At 38.2% G+C, this 19,269-nt stretch overlaps 1 protein-coding gene across 1 annotated transcript in view; it reads right to left on the reverse strand.

The window, feature by feature from the left end:
- The window catches only part of ube2r2 (ubiquitin-conjugating enzyme E2R 2), a 34,140-nt gene that overhangs the window by 3,751 nt on the left and 11,120 nt on the right, over positions 1-19,269 (reverse strand). The window contains exons 3-5 of the mRNA XM_062063229.1: positions 7,421-7,507; positions 7,192-7,289; positions 281-415 (exon numbers count right to left, since the gene is read on the reverse strand). Of these exons, the coding sequence (XP_061919213.1) occupies positions 281-415; positions 7,192-7,289; positions 7,421-7,507 (320 nt within the window). The remainder of the gene's footprint in view (positions 1-280; positions 416-7,191; positions 7,290-7,420; positions 7,508-19,269) is intronic.

The raw sequence follows: 19,269 nt of genomic DNA on the forward strand, positions 1-19,269 counted from the left end.
CAACTACTTTGTCACGTGTTGCAGCCATGAAATTCTAAGTTAATGATTATTTGCAAAAAAACAATAAAGTTTATGAGTTTGAACATGAAATATGTTGTCTTTGTAGCATATTCAACTGAATATGGCTTGAAAAGGATTTGCAAATCATTGTATTCTGTTTATATTTACATCTAACACCATTTCCCAACTCATATGGAAACGGGGTTTGTACATAAGATGAGTTGATATCTGTATTAGTGTGGTAAAAACAGCCAACAATAAATAGTACAGTATTTATTACCTGATGATCTCAGCATACTCTTTGTCTTTGCCTTTGCTGTCCCTCCATCTGCGAAACATGACAGAGGCGTCCACGTTTGCAGGTGAGAAAGTGTTTGGCTCGTTGAGGAGAGAGATGACACTCAGCAGAATTGTCCTGTTAACAAGAAAAACATGCCAACATGAGCACGCCACTGTAGTTCTATAGCACACACCACTGTAGTTCTATAACACACACCACTGTAGTTCTATAGCACACGCCACTGTAGTTCTATAGCACACACCACTGTAGTTCTATAGCACACACCACTGTAGTTCTATAGCACATGCCACTGTAGTTCTATAGCACACACCACTGTAGTTCTATAGCACACACCACTGTAGTTCTATAGCACACACCTCTGCCATCGTTGCTACACCTTGACTTAGAGAGGAACTGCACTTTCTTGGGGGAATTTGGTCTGTCATTCACAATCATTATGAGAGACAAAAACACCTTTTTTTAGGATTCTAAAGATTAAAAAAACGCTTGCGAGATGCGGCTAATAGGGTTCCCTTATATTGCCTTCAAAGCCCTCCAACAGCGTTTTATACACACACACACTAGAGTTGTCCCGGTACCAATGTTTTGATACCGGTAGCAAAATGTATTTCGCTATGAAAAAAAAATGGCATTATTGGCTTTATTTTAACAAAAAAATGTTAGTGTACATGAAACATATGTTTATTATTGTCATTTAGTCCTTAAATAAAATGTTGAACATACTAGACAACTTGTCTTTTAATAGTAAGTAAACAAACAAAGACTCCTAATTAGTCTGCTGACGTATGCAGTAACAAATTGTGTCATTTATACACCTATTATTTTGTACACATTATGAGGGACAAACTGTAAAAATGGATTATTAATCTCCTTGTTAATTTAATGTTAATATCTAAGTCTCTCCCAGATTCTTTTTATGGCACATAAGCTGATGTTTATATTCAATCAACAGGCAGCAGTTGGTATTTTGTGGTTTATTCTCCAAGCTTAGAGGACAAACTGAGACCAATCCAGCACACCAGCGTTCCCCAGCCCGGTCCAGATCGGTCTAGCTCGGTCTCCCCTCAAAACCCCGGAAGTCCCGTGATCTTCCCTCTGTCCCCCGCCTGCTGTTTCCCCAGTCTAGCTGTGCTCCTTATCTTAGGAATGTAATGGCAGTCTCAACAAAGAGAATAAACAGCGCTATGACTCTAACCAAGAACACTCGAATACAAGCACTTTGTACCACACGAGACATTAGCTGATGTAAATATGACTATAGGAGTTTTTAGAAAGAAGTAACACTTAAATATGGATATGATTCTGATCTGCTTCCAACAATAGATAGATAGATAGATAGATAGATAGATAGATAGATAGATAGATAGATAGATAGATAGATAGATAGATAGATAGATAGATAGATAGATAGATAGATAGATAGATAGATAGATAGATAGACAGATAGATAGATAGATAGATAGATAGATAGATAGATAGATAGATACATAGATAGATACATAGATAGATCTTTATTGTCATTGCACAAGTACAATGAAACTTTGTTTTCAGCACAAACCCGTTCAAGATTAGACAAACAGTGTACAGGGTTACAGAACAGGAACGCTGATGGGTCGCCACAAGGCGCCCCGTAAAAGGGAAAAAAGGTAAAACACTGGGGAAGGATGAGTACAAAAATACAATCTATAGTGGGAAAAACCCCTCCATAGCAAAGCACATATACATATTACAACATACATCTCCAGATATCTAGCAACAGAGGGAAGGGAGTGCGGGGCCATGGTGGTAGGCCGCAGCTCTCAGGCGCTGACCATCCCTTCATCACCCCTACGGGATTTGCGTTGAGGGCGTTGGGTTGGAGGGGGTGTGTATGTGTGGCGTGTATTTTTTTGGATGCATGTTTGTGTGTAAGCCTGCAGTGTGTCTCTGTTCCGCGGCCTTGATGTCTGTGCAGTCGCTAGTCCAAAATCAAAAACAACAGGTGTGTGTCCATGAGAGACAAGAAGGGAGTTTGTTGTGTCTTCGCCGGAGAGTCTCCAAGCCAGGGAAACAATCCAAGTTAGAATGTTTTGTATGCCAGTGAAAATAAAATGTGCTTTTCACTCTAAATTGTCTATGACTGGTCCTCAAAAATCCTGCGGGGCAGACAGTCCGATGTGATCCAAATCACAAGATTTGGATCACAGACAGACAGCACCCGTACTTTTCAAACAGACTATAGTACCGTTTTTTATTCATTAGTACCGCGATACTATACTAGTAGCGATATGCCGCACAACCCTAACGCACGCACAATTGTAATTGTCTTTTTTGTACAATGAGGATTAGGCATGTATACCGAGTACCTGTATTTTTGATACCGGTTCCTAATTAGGTCGGTCCATGAGGACCGTGAAGATTCTGGACTAAAGATACTGCTATCGGTATTTTTTGTTCTAGCTGATTGACATTATTATGCCACATTGTCACGATCAATTCCGCGGCCGCTGCTACACATTAAAGGCCTACTGAAATGAAATGTTTTTATTTAAACGGGGATAGCAGATCCATTCTGTGTCATACTCGATCATTTCGCGATATTGCCATATTTTTGCTGAAAGGATTTAGTAGAGAACATAGACGATAAAGTTTGCAACTTTTGGTCTCTGATTAAAAAAAGCCTTGCCTGTACCGGAAGTAGCGTGACGTTGTCAGTTGTTCACTTCCTCATATTTTCCTATTGTTTTCAACGCAGCTAGAGCGATTCGGACCGAGAAAGCGACGATTACCCCATTAATTTGAGCGAGGATGAAAGATTCGTGGATGAGGAACGTTAGAGTGACGGACTAGAATGCAGTGAAATACGTATCTTTTTTCGCTCTGACCGTAACTTAGGTACAAGCTGGCTCATTGGATTCCACACTCTCTCCTTTTTCTATTGTGGATCACGGATTTGTATTTTAAACCACCTGGGATACTATATCCTCTTGAAAATGAGAGTCGAGAACGCCAAATGGACATTCACCGTGACTTTTATCTCCACGACAATACATCGGCGAAATGCTTTAGCTACGAGCTAACGTGATAGCATCTTGCTTTAATTGCATATAGAAACAAAAGAAATAAACCCCTGACTGGAAGGATAGACAGAAGATCAACAATACTATTAAACCATGGACATGTAACATAACACGCTGACAGTTTGAAGTGAACGCACCTTACAAGTCACAACCGCATTTTATCAAGCGTCCTCCTAGCGATCCATTCATCCACAGGCCAATATGAATTAACTCATGCAAAATGAATGTAATATAATAATCCATAAAGTTGCTTTGAGGCATCCACTGACACATGCATACAGTAGCTCACACTATACACACATGCATACAGTAGCTCACACTATACACACATGCATACAGTAGCTCACACTATACATACAGTAGCTCACACTATACACACATGCATACAGTAGCTCACACTATACATACAGTAGCTCACACTATACACACATGCATACAGTAGCTCACACTACACATACATGCATACAGTAGCTCACACTATACACACATGCATACAGTAGCTCACACTATACATACAGTAGCTCACACTATACACACATGCATACAGTAGCTCACACTATACATACAGTAGCTCACACTATACACACATGCATACAGTAGCTCACACTATACATACAGTAGCTCACACTATACACACATACATACAGTAGCTCACACTATACATACAGTAGCTCACACTATACATACAGTAGCTCACACTATACACACATGCATACAGTAGCTCACACTATACACACATGCATACAGTAGCTCACACTATACACACATGCATACAGTAGCTCACACTATACACACATGCATACAGTAGCTCACACTATACATACAGTAGCTCACACTATACACACATGCATACAGTAGCTCACACTATACATACAGTAGCTCACACTATACATACAGTAGCTCACACTATACACACATGCATACAGTAGCTCACACTATACATACAGTAGCTCACACTATACATACAGTAGCTCACACTATACACACATGCATACAGTAGCTCACACTATACATACAGTAGCTCACACTATACACACATGCATATATCACTAGCTGTTAACACTCAACATGGCTTCCGGTCCGTCACTCAAATACGTCGGTGTGCAACATAAACACAAACAATTCCTATTGTTACACAATGCACACTCACATGACATGCTAATTGATTGTATTGATTTATATGATATATTTGTTATGATATAACACGTAAAAGGTCTTTGGTCTGCACATGCATGCCATATATTAATATTATTTCCAGCTGAGTGTAATTGTAATGAAGAGAAAGAGAGTGATGGATCCGTGTGGTCTTTACAAGAAGATGACATAACTGCATTTCACCTTGTATTGCACATATAGTTGACTTCTTCCATCCATCCATTTTTTACCGCTTGTCCCTTTTGGGATCGCGGGGGGTGCTGCATTCGGGCGGTAAGCGGGGTACACCCTGGACAAGTCACCACCTCAACACAGATAGACAACATTCACACACTAGGGACCATTTAGTGTTGCCAATCAACCTATGCCCAGGTGCATGTCTTTGGAGGTGGGAGGGGCCTATCCCCAGGTGCATGTCTTTGGAGGTGGGAGGGGCCCATCCCCAGGTGCATGTATTTGGAGGTGGGAGGGGCCAATCCCCAGGTGCATGTCTTTGGAGGTGGGAGGGGCCTATCCCCAGGTGCATGTCTTTGGAGGTGGGAGGGGCCTATCCCCAGGTGCATGTCTTTGGAGGTGGGAGGGGCCAATCCCCAGGTGCATGTCTTTGGAGGTGGGAGGGGCCAATCCCCAGGTGCATGTCTTTGGAGGTGGGAGGGGCCAATCCCCAGGTGCAGGTCTTTGGAGGTGGGAGGGGCCTATCCCCAGGTGCATGTCTTTGGAGGTAACAGCCAATCAGCAGTGCGTATTCAGAGCGCATGGAGTCAGTGCTCCAGCATCGTCATGAGCAAATAGGTGTTTAGCAGGTAATCATCAGGCAGCGGACTCTCCCCAAATGATAATAAACACCTCCCAGTCAACTACTAGTAACATCACTATGAGCCCGTTGACCTTCTAGAAACATAAACGGCAACTCAGCTCGCTCACAGTCCTGGCTTGAGGTGAAGGCTAATTAGCTTTTAGCATAACATTAGCTCATTTTGTGGTGTGTGTGTGTGTGTGTGTTACGGACAGCAAAGCCCTGTCTGTCTGTTATTTCAGTTGACCTTTTTCTGTGTTGATTGAGCTGTGTTGAAGCAGCAAAAAAGGACTTTATGTTAAATGAAGAGTTTCTGTCTCTGATTGTTGATATAATAATGTAAGTGCATCATTAAGCCTACATGAACTCCATGGTGTTCAGGGATGAATAGTCTCTCCTATTGCTACTGTACTATTTTTTCAGCTATAGTTACAGTAATCATTAGTAATGCAGCAGCCTAGTTTTGAATGTCCCTGCTATCACATGTTGATAAAAATATAACATTTACATAATAAAAATCAACTACAGGCTTCCCAAATGCTGTAATAAATGAAGCATGATGAGTTGACTTGAAACTGTTTAATGTTGCACTTTTTATATGTAGAAGAAAAGTTTTGTCATTTTTATTTAATCTGAGCAACAACTTGAGGCAGTTTAATGTTGATTAACGTGGGCAGAATTATTATAGTGTTCCCAATGTTAAAAGGATAAAGCCATTGTTTACAAATTTGGTTAATAAATAACCAAGACATTTATATTTTGTTGTTTTCTTACTGTACCGAAAATGAACCGAACCGTGACCTCTAAACCGAGGTACGTACCGAACCGAAATTTTTGTGTACCGTTACACCCCTAATTCTTACACATCTTTAATTCCACCAATTACATATAGTACCGATAACAGTACCGATAAATACCGGTATCGATAAGGGAATATACTGTACATCCCTAATGAGGATTCACTACCTTATATTTTTTAACCTGAATATACGGAGGATGGACTACTTGTTATAGAAACTAAGCCAGCATGAAGAGAGGGTGAATGAAACGTTGGAGCAGACGGAAGGAGAGTGTTTTGCTGAAAAGAGCACAACAAAAGACGAACTGATTGCGCTGACAAACCCTGCAGTGGTAGAAAGTTGTTTCCACCTACCCAACATCAACTGGAAACGTCCCTGGCCAGCTTGACCAAGAGGACAACTGTCCATTGTCTGAGCCACTATAATATTGATCGTTATCCATGCAGCACGTCATGCTTGTTATTACAATTACGCACACTGTCGAGCTAGCTGTGTACAAACAAAACATGAAATAATACTTTACAGATACTGCAATATTATTGTTCATGTTTTTCACTCAGTACAGATTGGTGTCCTGTCACATTGTGTTGTGCATTACAAACTCAAAAGCCATTCAGCTGCTGAATTGATTAACGTGGACCCCGACTTAAACAAGTCGAAAAACTTATTGGGGTGTTACCATTTAGTGGTCAATTGTACGGAATATGTACTGTACTGTGCAATCTACTAATAAAAGTTTCAATCAATCAAAAAAGCTTACGGCTAACGCCATAGAATGTCGTTGCAAGGCGATGTTTTACTACGCTAAAAAAAGAGTTGGCTCTTACAATAACAATGTCGCTATAGCTTGGTTATTAAACTGGTTATGGAGCGTGAAATAAGTAGTGTTGGCACTTTTTGGATGCATTTTAGAGTGATTTAGAGGAAGAATGAATTGCTCCAATTAGCAGCTTTGCTAGCCACCTAGAACGAGACGATTATTATAAATGAGACTGCAAAAAAAACGTGTTCTTGTCTCTCACAAGTATTGTGAACTATAAGCAAAACTACCCAAAAAGTGCAGTCGTAAAAAATGTTTACCTGACATTCTGGGTGGGATTCCATCTTTCAGAGGGCAGCTCACCGCTCTGAGGATCATCAACTGGGGGGTGCAGGATGGAGATGCAGACATCACCGTTCTGGTAAGGGGTGAGGGAGCATTATAGTTACCGCTAGGTGCAATTTAGCCCATACGGAGAAAGAGGCAAAACAACAAATGTGGTCATTAAAGACATTGGAAGTACGGTCAGTAAACAGAAAGGACAAATACCTCATAGATGTTTGGGTGCCACATCTTGGTGATGAAACGGAAGGTAGGTGGAGAGTAGGGGTAGTCGACCGGGAACTTGATGTGAGCCTGGAAGAGTGAACACACAGTCAGTGCAGCCCTCTTGAGTCCACAACATGTGTGTTATTGTGTGGAAAATAACACTGGCTGGATGTGTGCGTTGGACACAGTGGAACCTCAATTTACAGACTTGGTTGGTTGGTTGGTTGGTTCTTGTACGGGGTTCATAAATCGTAAAGTTGGTTTTGATTGATTGATTGAGACTTTTATTAGTAGGTTGCACAGTGAAGTACATATTCCGTACAATTGAACACTAAATTGTAACACCCGAATAAGTTTTTCAACTTGTTTAAGTCGGGGTCCAGTATAGTATAAGAAACAATGTGAATATAAATATTGGGTTCCAGATCGACCATATTTTACTGAAGGTTTGTACACATTGAACATAATATAAAGTGCTGTAGGGTTTAAAAAATGATATTAGAATGAATGTCATTTCTTATTGGAAACGATTCTTATTTCAATATAATTAAATACTGATTAAATATATATATATATACATATATATTGTTTTAGAATCTGTCCTGTCCAGCCACTTTATTAAATATTTGAGTATAATTTTATAAACAAAACCACAGTTTTCTTTTAAGTAATACCGAAAATATTTTTTTAGAGCTGTTTATTTTACATAGAAATGTAGTTAATCATAGAACTGGCGCCCAATGTTATTAAAAAAGTATTGATTTTGAATCGTTCTGAATGGAATCGTGTGGTGCCCAAAGATTCACAACCCTACAGTACTGTACATCAAACTAACAAAACAAGGGGGTGATGAATAAACTTTCTATTTAATAACAAGCTGAACTGTGCTGCATGCGCTGCTGTGGCCACACGCTCAGAAGCCACTACGGTGCCCTCACAAACTATCAGAAATCACACAAATCCTTAGCTTTAACAATTATATTGCTACAATAGTGAACATTTAAGAATGTAAAATCCACCCACATTTACATTGGCAGAGGAGCGGGGGAGAAAGCAGCTGACAGGGAGGAAGGACAGATAAGTCTGCTCTGGCATCATTTTACAGAAAAGCCTGGTCTCATCACAATTAAAACTTGCTGGAGTACAACGCCTGCTTCGTAAATTCTTGCATATTAGTGAGCGCCATTAATGTACATCTCGCAAATAGTCTAACTCCACAGCCATTCCCTTCTTTCTACATTGGTCTATTGAGTTTTTGGACTTATAATGACTTGGCAAAATGGACAAAAGTTGAAAAAACCTCCACACAAAAAAGGGCACACACGCTGATCCCTGAGTAGTGAGTGACTGGTAGAGTCCTGCAATGTGCCGCAAGTGACGTGGAGGGCTCCTTCTCCGCACTAAAATACTGTGCCCTGCTTTTTGCTTGCAGGCGCAACACAAAATGAAGGAATGAAGCGCTCGGACACAGACAGCACACAAAGGCACATTTGGCTCCATCTAAAAGTTTGTAAATCAAGGTTCCACTGAGATCGACTGATATGGTTTCTCCAGTTTATTAGCAGTTAAGGAAGCCGATAACCGATATTTGGAGCCGATATTCATTTACAGTAAAATTGAGCTAAACATGAATTGTTTGCGTGTGTTTTTTGCCCGGTGGTGCGGGCCCCTTTGGGACTCCACAACAAAGGGTGGCAGTTTTGTGACTTTAGCGCTGCTTTTTGGTGGACTTTTGGATCGGCCGTGTTTGCACCGGGACGGAGTTGGCTCTCTTGGTTGCTTTGTTAGGTCTGTTCCCACCTCTGGCTGAGGTGCCCCCCCCTCCTCCCCAGAAACCCCTGCGGTGTTGAAATGGTGTTTTTGTTTTGTTTGTTCATTTTATGGTTTTTCGTTGTGTTTTACATTTGTAGCTGTATGTAGAAATGGCGTCGCTGGTCGCAGCAGCTCTGTACTCTTTAATGTCCTTTGTGTTGTTTATTGGTTTCTCTCTTGTTCTTTTTACCTTATTTCTGTGGATTTTTTGTATCTGCACTGCAACCACATAGTCATTTCCCCATTGTAGGATGAATAAAGTATATCACAGGGGTCACCAACCTTTTTGAAAGCAAGAGCTACTTCTTGGGTACTGATTAATGCGAAGGGCTACCAGTTTGATACACACTTAAATAAATTGCCAGAAATAGCCAATTTGCTCAATTTACCTTTAACTCTATGCTATGATTAATAATTAATGATATTTACACTTAATTGAACGGTTTAAAAGAGGAGAAAACACGGAAAAAATTACAATTAAATTTTGAAACAGTTTATCTTCAATTTCGACTCTTTAAAATTCAAAATTCAACCGAAAAAAAGAAGAGAAAAACTTAAAAAAAAGAATTTATGGAACATCATTAGTAATTTTTCCTGATTAAGATTAATTTTAGAATTTTGATGATATGTTTTAAATAGGTTAAAATCCAATCTACACTTTGTTAGAATATATAACAAATTGGACCAAGCTATATTTCTAACAAAGACAAATCATTATTTCTTCTAGATTTTCCAGAACAAAAATTTTAAAAGAAATTCAAAAGACTTTGAAATAAGATTTAAATTTGATTCTACAGATTTTCTAGATTTGCCAGAATAATTTTTTTGAATTTTAATCATAATAAGTTTGAAGAAATATTTTACAAATATTCTTCGTCGAAAAAACAGAAGATAAAATGAAGAATTAAATAAAAATGTATTTATTATTCTTTACAATAAAAATAAAAATTTTTTACTTGAACATTGATTTAAATTGTCAGGAAAGAAGAGGAAGGAATTTAAAAGGTAAAAAGGTATATGTGTTTAAAAATCCTGAAATCATTTTTAAGGTTGTATTTTTTTCTCTAAAATTGTCTTTCTGAAAGTTATAAGAAGCAAAGTAAAAAAAAAAAAGAATTTATTTAAACAAGTGAAGACCATGTCTTTAAAATATTTTCTTGGATTTTCAAATTCTATTTGAGTTGTCTTTCTTGGAATTAAAAATGTCGGGCAAAGCGAGACCAGCTTGCTAGTAAATAAATAACATTTAAAAAATAGAGCCAGCTCACTGGTAAGTGCTGCTATTTGAGCTATTTTTAGAACAGGCCGGCGGGCTACTCATCTGGTCCTTACGGGCTACCTGGTGCCCGCGGGCACCGCGTTGGTGACCCCTGGTATATCATATCTTATCCTGGTATATAAACAGCTGGACATGGCTTTAAGTTTTTTGTATTAACATTATTTTTTAGGAAACTTCTGCATTTTCACTGTTTTCACTGCTGGACTCTAGAAAGAGGTTCCGCAGCCTCCGTAGCAGAACCTCCAGGTTGTGTAACAGCTTCTTCCCTCAGGCCGTAAGACACTTGAACGCATCATAATAATCCCCTCAATTCCCCCCCAAAATGGATTAAGTGGCTGGAATATAAAGACAATATAACATAAATCCATAAACCTGGATGCTTATCCAAAAGTGCAATATATTTATCTGTACAGTAATCTATTTATTTATATCTGCACCTTATTGCTCTTTTATCCTGCACTACAACCAGCTAATGCAAAATTATTGATTATTATTATTATGGCTCCACGCCATCGTCTGCTGGGTGGGGGGTCACCACGGCCAGAGACAGGAACAGACCTAACAAAGCAACCAAGAGAGCCAACTCCGTCCCGGTGCAAACACGGCCGATCCAAAAGTCCACCAAAAAGCAGCGCTAAAGTCACAAAACTGCCACCCTTTGTTGTGGAGCCCCAAAGGGGCCCGCACCACCGGGCAAAAAACACACGAAAACAATTCATGTTTAGCTCAATTTTACTGCAAATCAATATCGGCTCCAAATATCGGTTATCGGCTTCCTTAACTGCTAATAAACCTAAAATACCTACTCAGTGTTAGAGTGTCCGCTCTGAGATGGGTAGGTTGTGAGTTCAAACCCCGGCCGAGTCATACCAAAGACTATAAAAATGGGAGCTATTACTTCCCTGCTTGGCACTCAGCATCAAGGCTTGGAATTGGGGGTTAAATCACCAAAAATGATTCCCGGGCGTGGCCACCGCTGCTGCTCACTGCTCCCCTCACTTCCCAGGGGGTGATCAAGGTTGATGGGTCAAATGCAGAGAATAATTTCGCCATACCTAGTGTGTGTGTGACAATCATTGCTACTTTAACTTCTAACTTTAAAATTTCGTTCTTACCTTTACTGTAAAGTTCAAATTTGAATGACAATAAAAGGAAGTCTGAGTCTTTTATGCTGCGCTAATGTTCTGGCCAAAAACATCAGTGATTGATATCACTAACACCTTTATTACACGTGTCTGAGAGGAGCATCTATATTTGCATTCCAAAATATGGGAAATCTCCTGAAAACGGGTAAAAACATGGGATTTGACTACATCACAATAACTTGCAAGATAATCAATTGTATAGCAGTTTACATTGTAAGGTTTCCTCGTAAGGAACCCTGAAATATTGGTTGGTTGAAGTTTATTTCAAACATGTACAGAGTTTTAATATGATCCATCACTTATTTACATATTTTAATTCCTCTTTATAACATGTCCGTAAAGGAGTAAGAGGAAGCAAATCTTATTTGATGCTGGCACTTTTCCACTTCATAGCAAGTACTAACACACAAGAGTATGTTCACTTCATTTTCTCAGTTTGTTACACGACTTACATCAACGATTTTTAACGGGGGGAGGCCGACAGAGCACAGCTTAGCAGAAAGGAGCATTGGTTATTACAAATAACTTACTCTCCACAAATAGACAGAGTAGACATTGAAAGAGTGAAAGAAAGCACATTTTTGGGTGTAACAATAGACGAGGAAATGACCTGGAAATCTCATATAAAAATATTTTTAAAAAAGTAGCACGAAATATTTCAATAATGAATAAAGCAAAATGTGTTCTGGACCAAAAATCACTGCATATTCTTTACTGCTCACTAGTGTTACATATCTGAGTTGTGCAAAAATATGGGGAAATAATTACAAACGTACGCTTCATTCACTAACTGTGTTACAGAAAATATCAGTTAGAATTAGAGATGTCCGATAATATCGGTCTGCCGATATTATCGGCCGATAAATGCGTTAAAATGTAATATCGGAAATTATCGGTATCGTTTTTTTTATTATCAGTATCGTGTTTTTTTTTTGTTGTTTTTTTTTTTTTTTTTTTATTAAATCCACATAAAAAACACAAGATACACTTACAATTAGTGCACCAACCCAAAAAACCTCCCTCCCCCATTCACACTCATTCACACAAAAGGGTTGTTTCTTTCTGTTATTAATATTCTGCTTCCTACATTATATATCAATACCGTAATTTCCGGACTATAAGCCGCTACTTTTTCCCCTCGTTCTGGTCCCTGCGGCTTATACAAGGGTGCGGCTTATTTACGGCCTGTTCTTCTCCGACACCGACGAAGAGGATTTCGGTGGTTTTAGTACGCAGGAGGAAGACGACGACACAATGATTAAAGACTGACTTTTCATATACCGGTAGGCTGGTTATTTTGATAACGTACAGGCGAGCACTTTGTATTAATTTGCACCGTTGTATTATTTGTACTCTGCACGAATGCTGTTCGCCATGTCAAAGATGTGAAAGTTTGATTGAAAGATTTATTGTTAATAAATGGGACGCTTTGCGTTCCCAAACAGTCATCTCTGTCCCGACAATCCCCTCCGTGGTAGCAGGAACCCCTATATACTACGCTAATTACACATCAAAACCCTGCGGCTTATAGTCGGGTGCGGCTTATATATGGAGCAATCTGTATTTTCCCCTAAATTTAGCTGGTGCGGCTTATAGTCAGGTGCGGCTTATAGTCCGGAAATTACGGTATATATCAATACAGTCTGCAAGGGATACAGTCCGTAAGCACACAAGATTGTGCGTGCTGCTGCTCCACTAATAGTACTAACCTTTAACAGTTAATTTTACAAATTTTCATTAATTACTAGTTTCTATGTAACTGTTTTTATATTGTTTTACTTTCTTTTTTATTCAAGAAAATGTTTTTAATTTATTTATCTTATTTTATTTGATTCATTTTTTTAAAAAGGACCTTATCTTCACCATACCTGGTTGTCCAAATTAGACATAATAATGTGTTAATTCCACGACTGCATATATCGGTTGATATCGGTATCGGTTGGTATCGGTATCGGTAATTAAAGAGTTGGACAATATCGGCATATCGGATATCGGCAAAAAGCCATTATCGGACATCCCTAGTTAGAATAATACATAATGTTGGATATAGAGAACAACTTTTATTTACTAAATCAAGTATATTGAAATTCAATGATTTTGTGAATTTGCAAACAGCTAAAATGATGTACAAAAACTATAACCTGCTAGCCAAGAATGTACAACAATTCTTCTCAACAAAAGAGGAGAAATATAACCTTAGAGGACAATGTCATTTAAAACATTTGTATGCACGTACAACACTTACAACCTTTGGTATATCAGTATGTGGAATTAAATCATGGAATGCCATCCGTCCATTTTCTACCGCTTGAATGGATTAAGCAAAGAAATCAAACAAAGTTCTAATTTGACTCACTTTAAGAAACTGTTCAAACTACAAAATTGTTTGCAAAGTACTAGGAAGAATTATGACAACTTATTGAAAATAATATAATATTCATGTGATTGTGTGACTCAAGTATTTATGTAAAGAAGTGTTGTACTCAGAATGAATGAATGTGGAAGAAGCTATGAAGAACAGGAAGTGAACATGTGTTGGTACTGCAATTGCTCTGAGGATGAAATAAGCTCTGCTTCTTCCTACTCCTTTTCGGACATGTTTTGAAGAAAAATGAAACTATGTGATGTATCATACTGCAATTGTAAAGATGTTCGAAATACATTTCAAACAACCAACTTATCAAAATGTTTTATTTTGTAATACTAAATATCATCTGTGTATATATTGTATGTATTTATGTTGTAGTTGTAAATAAAATATATATATAATATCGGCGGTTACGTCAAAAACCCTAACCCTAACCCTAACCCTCTGTGACGCCAGCCCGTATCCTACAACCTTGTGTTACGATACAGGTCTTTGTGCTAGATCGTCAAGAGATATTGCCAACCTTTGTTTGTTATCGATGACTAGACCAAGATACTTCAGACATTTGCTTCATCTGTGATTAGACTTGAAAAACAACAATTGTGTAGTGAATTGATGGTATGTTTGTGTGACAACGTGGTGCAAGAAACAATTACGAGCTATGGATTGAGAGATATGCACCTATCTTATAAGGAATAGCAACACAACCAAAGCATTCCTTGGGTTTAGTACCAACAAGATCCACATGAGCTAACTTCTGAACTATTGGCACAAACCTGTTGTAACAAGCACTAAGCACCTGGGAATTCTACAACAGTCCTATTCAAGCCAGAGGCTGTGGGCCAAGTGCAGCCTGAAAGTCTTTTGTTTTCACAATTACCAGTGATAACATTCATGTACGCTGCATAGAAGATACATTATGACTAGATATCAGCATTACCAGTGATAACATTCATGTACGCTGCATAGAAGATATATTATGACTAGATATCAGCATTACCAGTGATAACATTCATGTACGCTGCATAGAAGATACATTATGACTAGATATCAGCATTACCAGTGATAACATTCATGTACGCTGCATAGAAGATATATTATGACTAGATATCAGCATTACCAGTGATAACATTCACGTAAGGTGCATAGATATACAAACCCCGTTTCCATATGAGTTGGGAAATGGTGTTAGATGTAAATATAAACGGAATACAATGATTTGCAAATCCTTTTCAAGCCATATGCAGTTGAATATGCTAAAAAAGACAACATATTTGATGTTCAACCTTATAAACTATTTTTTTTTGGCAAATAATAATTAACTTAGAATTTCATGGCTGCAACACGTGCCAAAGTAGTTGGGAAAGGGCATGTTCACCACTGTGTTACATGGCCTTTCCTTTTAACAACACTCAGTAAAGGTTTGGGAACTGAGGAGACACATTTTTGAAGCTTCTCAGGTGGAATTCTTTCCCATTCTTGCTTGATGTACAGCTTAAGTTGTTCAATATATATATATATATACTCCATTGTGCTATTTTAGGCTTCATAATGCGCCACACATTTTCAATGGGAGACAGGTCTGGACTACAGGCAGGCCAGTCTAGTACCCGCACTCTTTTACTATGAAGCCACGTTGATGTAACACGTGGCTTGGCATTGTCTTGCTGAAATAAGCAGGGGCGTCCATGGTAACAACATATGTTGCTCCAAAAGCTGTATGTACCTTTCAGCATTAATGGCGCCTTCACAGATGTGTAAGTTACCCATGTCTTGGCCACTAATACACCCCCATACCATCACACATGCTGCCTTTTACACTTTGTGCCTAGAACAATCCGGATGGTTCTTTTCCTCTTTGGTCCGGAGGACACGACGTCCACAGTTTCCAAAAACAATTTGAAATGTGGACTCGTCAGACCGCAGAACACTTTTCCACTTTGTATCAGTCCATCTTAGATGAGCTCAGGCCCAGCGAAGCCGACGGCGTTTCTGGGTGTTGTTGATAAACGGTTTTCGCCTTGCATTGGAGAGTTTTAACTTGCACTTACAGATGTAGCGACCAACTGTAGTTACTGACAGTTCACAGAGTACTTACAAGCAGACACAGTGTGTAGACAGAAAAGGGAGAATGGACGCATTTTGGTGTAAAAAGTAAAGATAAAGGTGAAGTTATAACACTGAAACACCCTCAGGAAGAGCCGCTTTAAGACATGGCTAGCTAGCTAGCAGCTAACATCCATCTGCAATCAGCAGTGTTTTAGCTACTTCTAAATGACTAATCCTTGCCTCCATGGCGACAATTAAAGTAAGTTTCTTACAAGTATCATTATCACTGCAAAACAAGATATAGCTAAACATGCCATACCAAAGACTATAAAAATGGGAGCCATTACCTCCCTGCTTGGCACTCAGCATCAAGGGTTGCAATTGGGGGTTAAATCACCAAAATGATTCCCGAGCGCGGCCACCACTGCTGCTCACTGCTCCCCTCACCTCCCAGGGGGTGGAACAAAGGGATGGGTCAAATGCAGAGGGTAATTTCACCATACCTAGTGTGTGTGTGACTATCGGTGGTACTTTAACTTTAACAACACAGCGTAGGAGGATACAATAGCTCACCACCGTCACAATGTAAACAAATGCCATGGGTGGATCTACACCTGACATCCACTGTAATGATACCAAGTACAAGAGTGTATCTAGTCGATAGTACTATGATTACATCAATATTTTTTATCATCACAAAATATTTTTTCTTTAAAAATTCATATTTTGTTTTTAAACACAGAAAGTACGTCCCTGGACACATGACGACTTAAATTATGACTAGAGATGTCCGATAATATCGGTCTGCCGATATTATCGGCCGATAAATGCGTTAAAATGTAATATCGGAAATTATCGGTATCGTTTTTTTTATTATCAGTATCGTTTTTTTTTGTTTTTTTTTGTTTTTTTATTAAATCCACATAAAAAACACAAGATACACTTACAATTAGTGCACCAACCCAAAAAACCTCCCTCCCCCATTTACACTCATTCACACAAAAGGGTTGTTTCTTTCTGTTATTAATATTCTGCTTCCTACATTATATATCAATATATATCAATACAGTCTGCAAGGGATACAGTCCGTAAGCACACATGATTGTGCGTGCTGCTGCTCCACTAATAGTACTAACCTTTAACAGTAAATTTTACAAATTTTCATTAATTACTAGTTTCTATGTAACTGTTTTTATATTGTTTTACTTTCTTTTTTATTCAAGAAAATGTTTTTAATTTATTTATCTTATTTTATTTGATTCATTTTTTTAAAAAGTACCTTATCTTCACCATACCTGGTTGTCCAAATTAGGCATAATAATGTGTTAATTCTACGACTGTATATATCGGTTGATATCGGTATCGGTAATTAAAGAGTTGGACAATATCGGCATATCGGATATCGGCAAAAAGCCATTATCGGACATCCCTAATTATGACCAATATATGATCCTGTAACTACTTGGTATCGGATCGATACCTAAATGTGTGGTATCATGCAAAACTAATGTAAAGTATCAAAGAAGAGAAGAATAAGTGATTATTACATTTTAACAGAAGTGTAGATAGAACATGTTAAAACAGAAAATAAGCAGATATTAACAGTAAATGAACAAGTACATTAATAAACAATTTTTACAGTTTGTCCGTCATAATGTGTACAAAATAATAGGTGTATAAATGACACAATTTGTTACTGCATACGTCAGCAGACTAATTAGGAGTCTTTGTTTGTTTACTTACTATTAAAAGACAAGTTGTCTAGTATGTTCAACATTTTACTTAAGAACTAAATTGCAATAATAAACATATGTTTCATGTACCCTAACATTTTTTGTTCAAATAAAGCCAATAATGCCATTATTTGTGGTCCCCTTTATTTAGAAAAGTATCGAAATAAATTTTGGTACCGGTACCAAAATATTGGTATCAAGACAACCCTAGTATGACCACATAAGGAGCTTGGTAAGAAAATGGTTTCTATATACATTTTGATAAAAACAGTTGTTTGTTAGTTTAGATAGATAACACAGCCTGAGTGGGCAGCTCTTGTTGTTTAACTGAGGCCATGAATGTGTGCAGCAGGGCTCGCCTTACCAGTAGCTCGCCAAGGGCTTCTAGAAATGTGACACGTTATTATGCGCGGTTATCTAAAACTAGCTTAGATGAGCCATTAAAAAAACAGTTTCACATCTCTAAACCACAGATTGAACTTGAGGCAACAATGGCGAGTGACACATGTGGCAAGAAAGTAGCAAACAAGCAAAAATGTAACGCTGAAAGACATTCTCAAAACAAACCAGGGCTGCAAATAATTGATTCAATTTAGGGATGTCCGATAATGGCTTTTTGCCGATATCCGATATTCCGATATTGTCCAACTCTTAATTACCGATTCCGATATCAACCGATACCGATATATACAGTCGTGGAATTAACACATTATTATGCCTAATTTTGTTGTGATGCCCCGCTGGATGCATTAAACAATGTAACAAGGTTTTCCAAAAAAAATCAACTCAAGTTATGGAGAAAAAAAATGCCAACATGGCACTGCCATATTTTTATTATTGAAGTCACAAAGTGCATAATTTTTTTTAACATGCCTCAAAACAGCAGCTTGGAATTTGGGACATGCTCTCCCTGAGAGAACATGAGGAGGTTGAGGGGGCCGAGGTTTTAGGGTAGGGGGTAGCTAACTTTTTAATTACCGATACCGATATCAACCGATACCGATACTGATATATACAGTTGTGGAATTAACACATTATTATGCCTAATTTGGACAACCAGGTATGGTGAAGATAAGGTCCTTTTTTTTTTAAATTAATAAAATAAAATAAGATAAATAAATTAAAAACATTTTCTTGAATAAAAAAGAAAGTAAAACAATATAAAAACAGTTACATAGAAACTAGTAATGAATGAAAATGAGTAAAATGAACTGTTAAAGGTTAGTACTATTAGTGGAGCAGCAGCACGCACAATCATGTGTGCTTACGGACTGTATCCCTTGCAGACTGTATTGATATATATGGATATATAATGTAGGAAGCAGAATATTAATAACAGAAAGAAACAACCCTTTTGTGTGAATGAGTGTAAATGGGGGAGGGAGGTTTTTTGGGTTGGTGCACTAATTGTAAGTGTATCTTGTCTTTTTTATGTTGATTTAATAAAAAATAAAAAAATAAAA

Source organism: Entelurus aequoreus, linkage group LG01, assembly GCF_033978785.1.
Source record: "Entelurus aequoreus isolate RoL-2023_Sb linkage group LG01, RoL_Eaeq_v1.1, whole genome shotgun sequence".
Taxonomy (NCBI): domain Eukaryota; kingdom Metazoa; phylum Chordata; class Actinopteri; order Syngnathiformes; family Syngnathidae; genus Entelurus; species Entelurus aequoreus.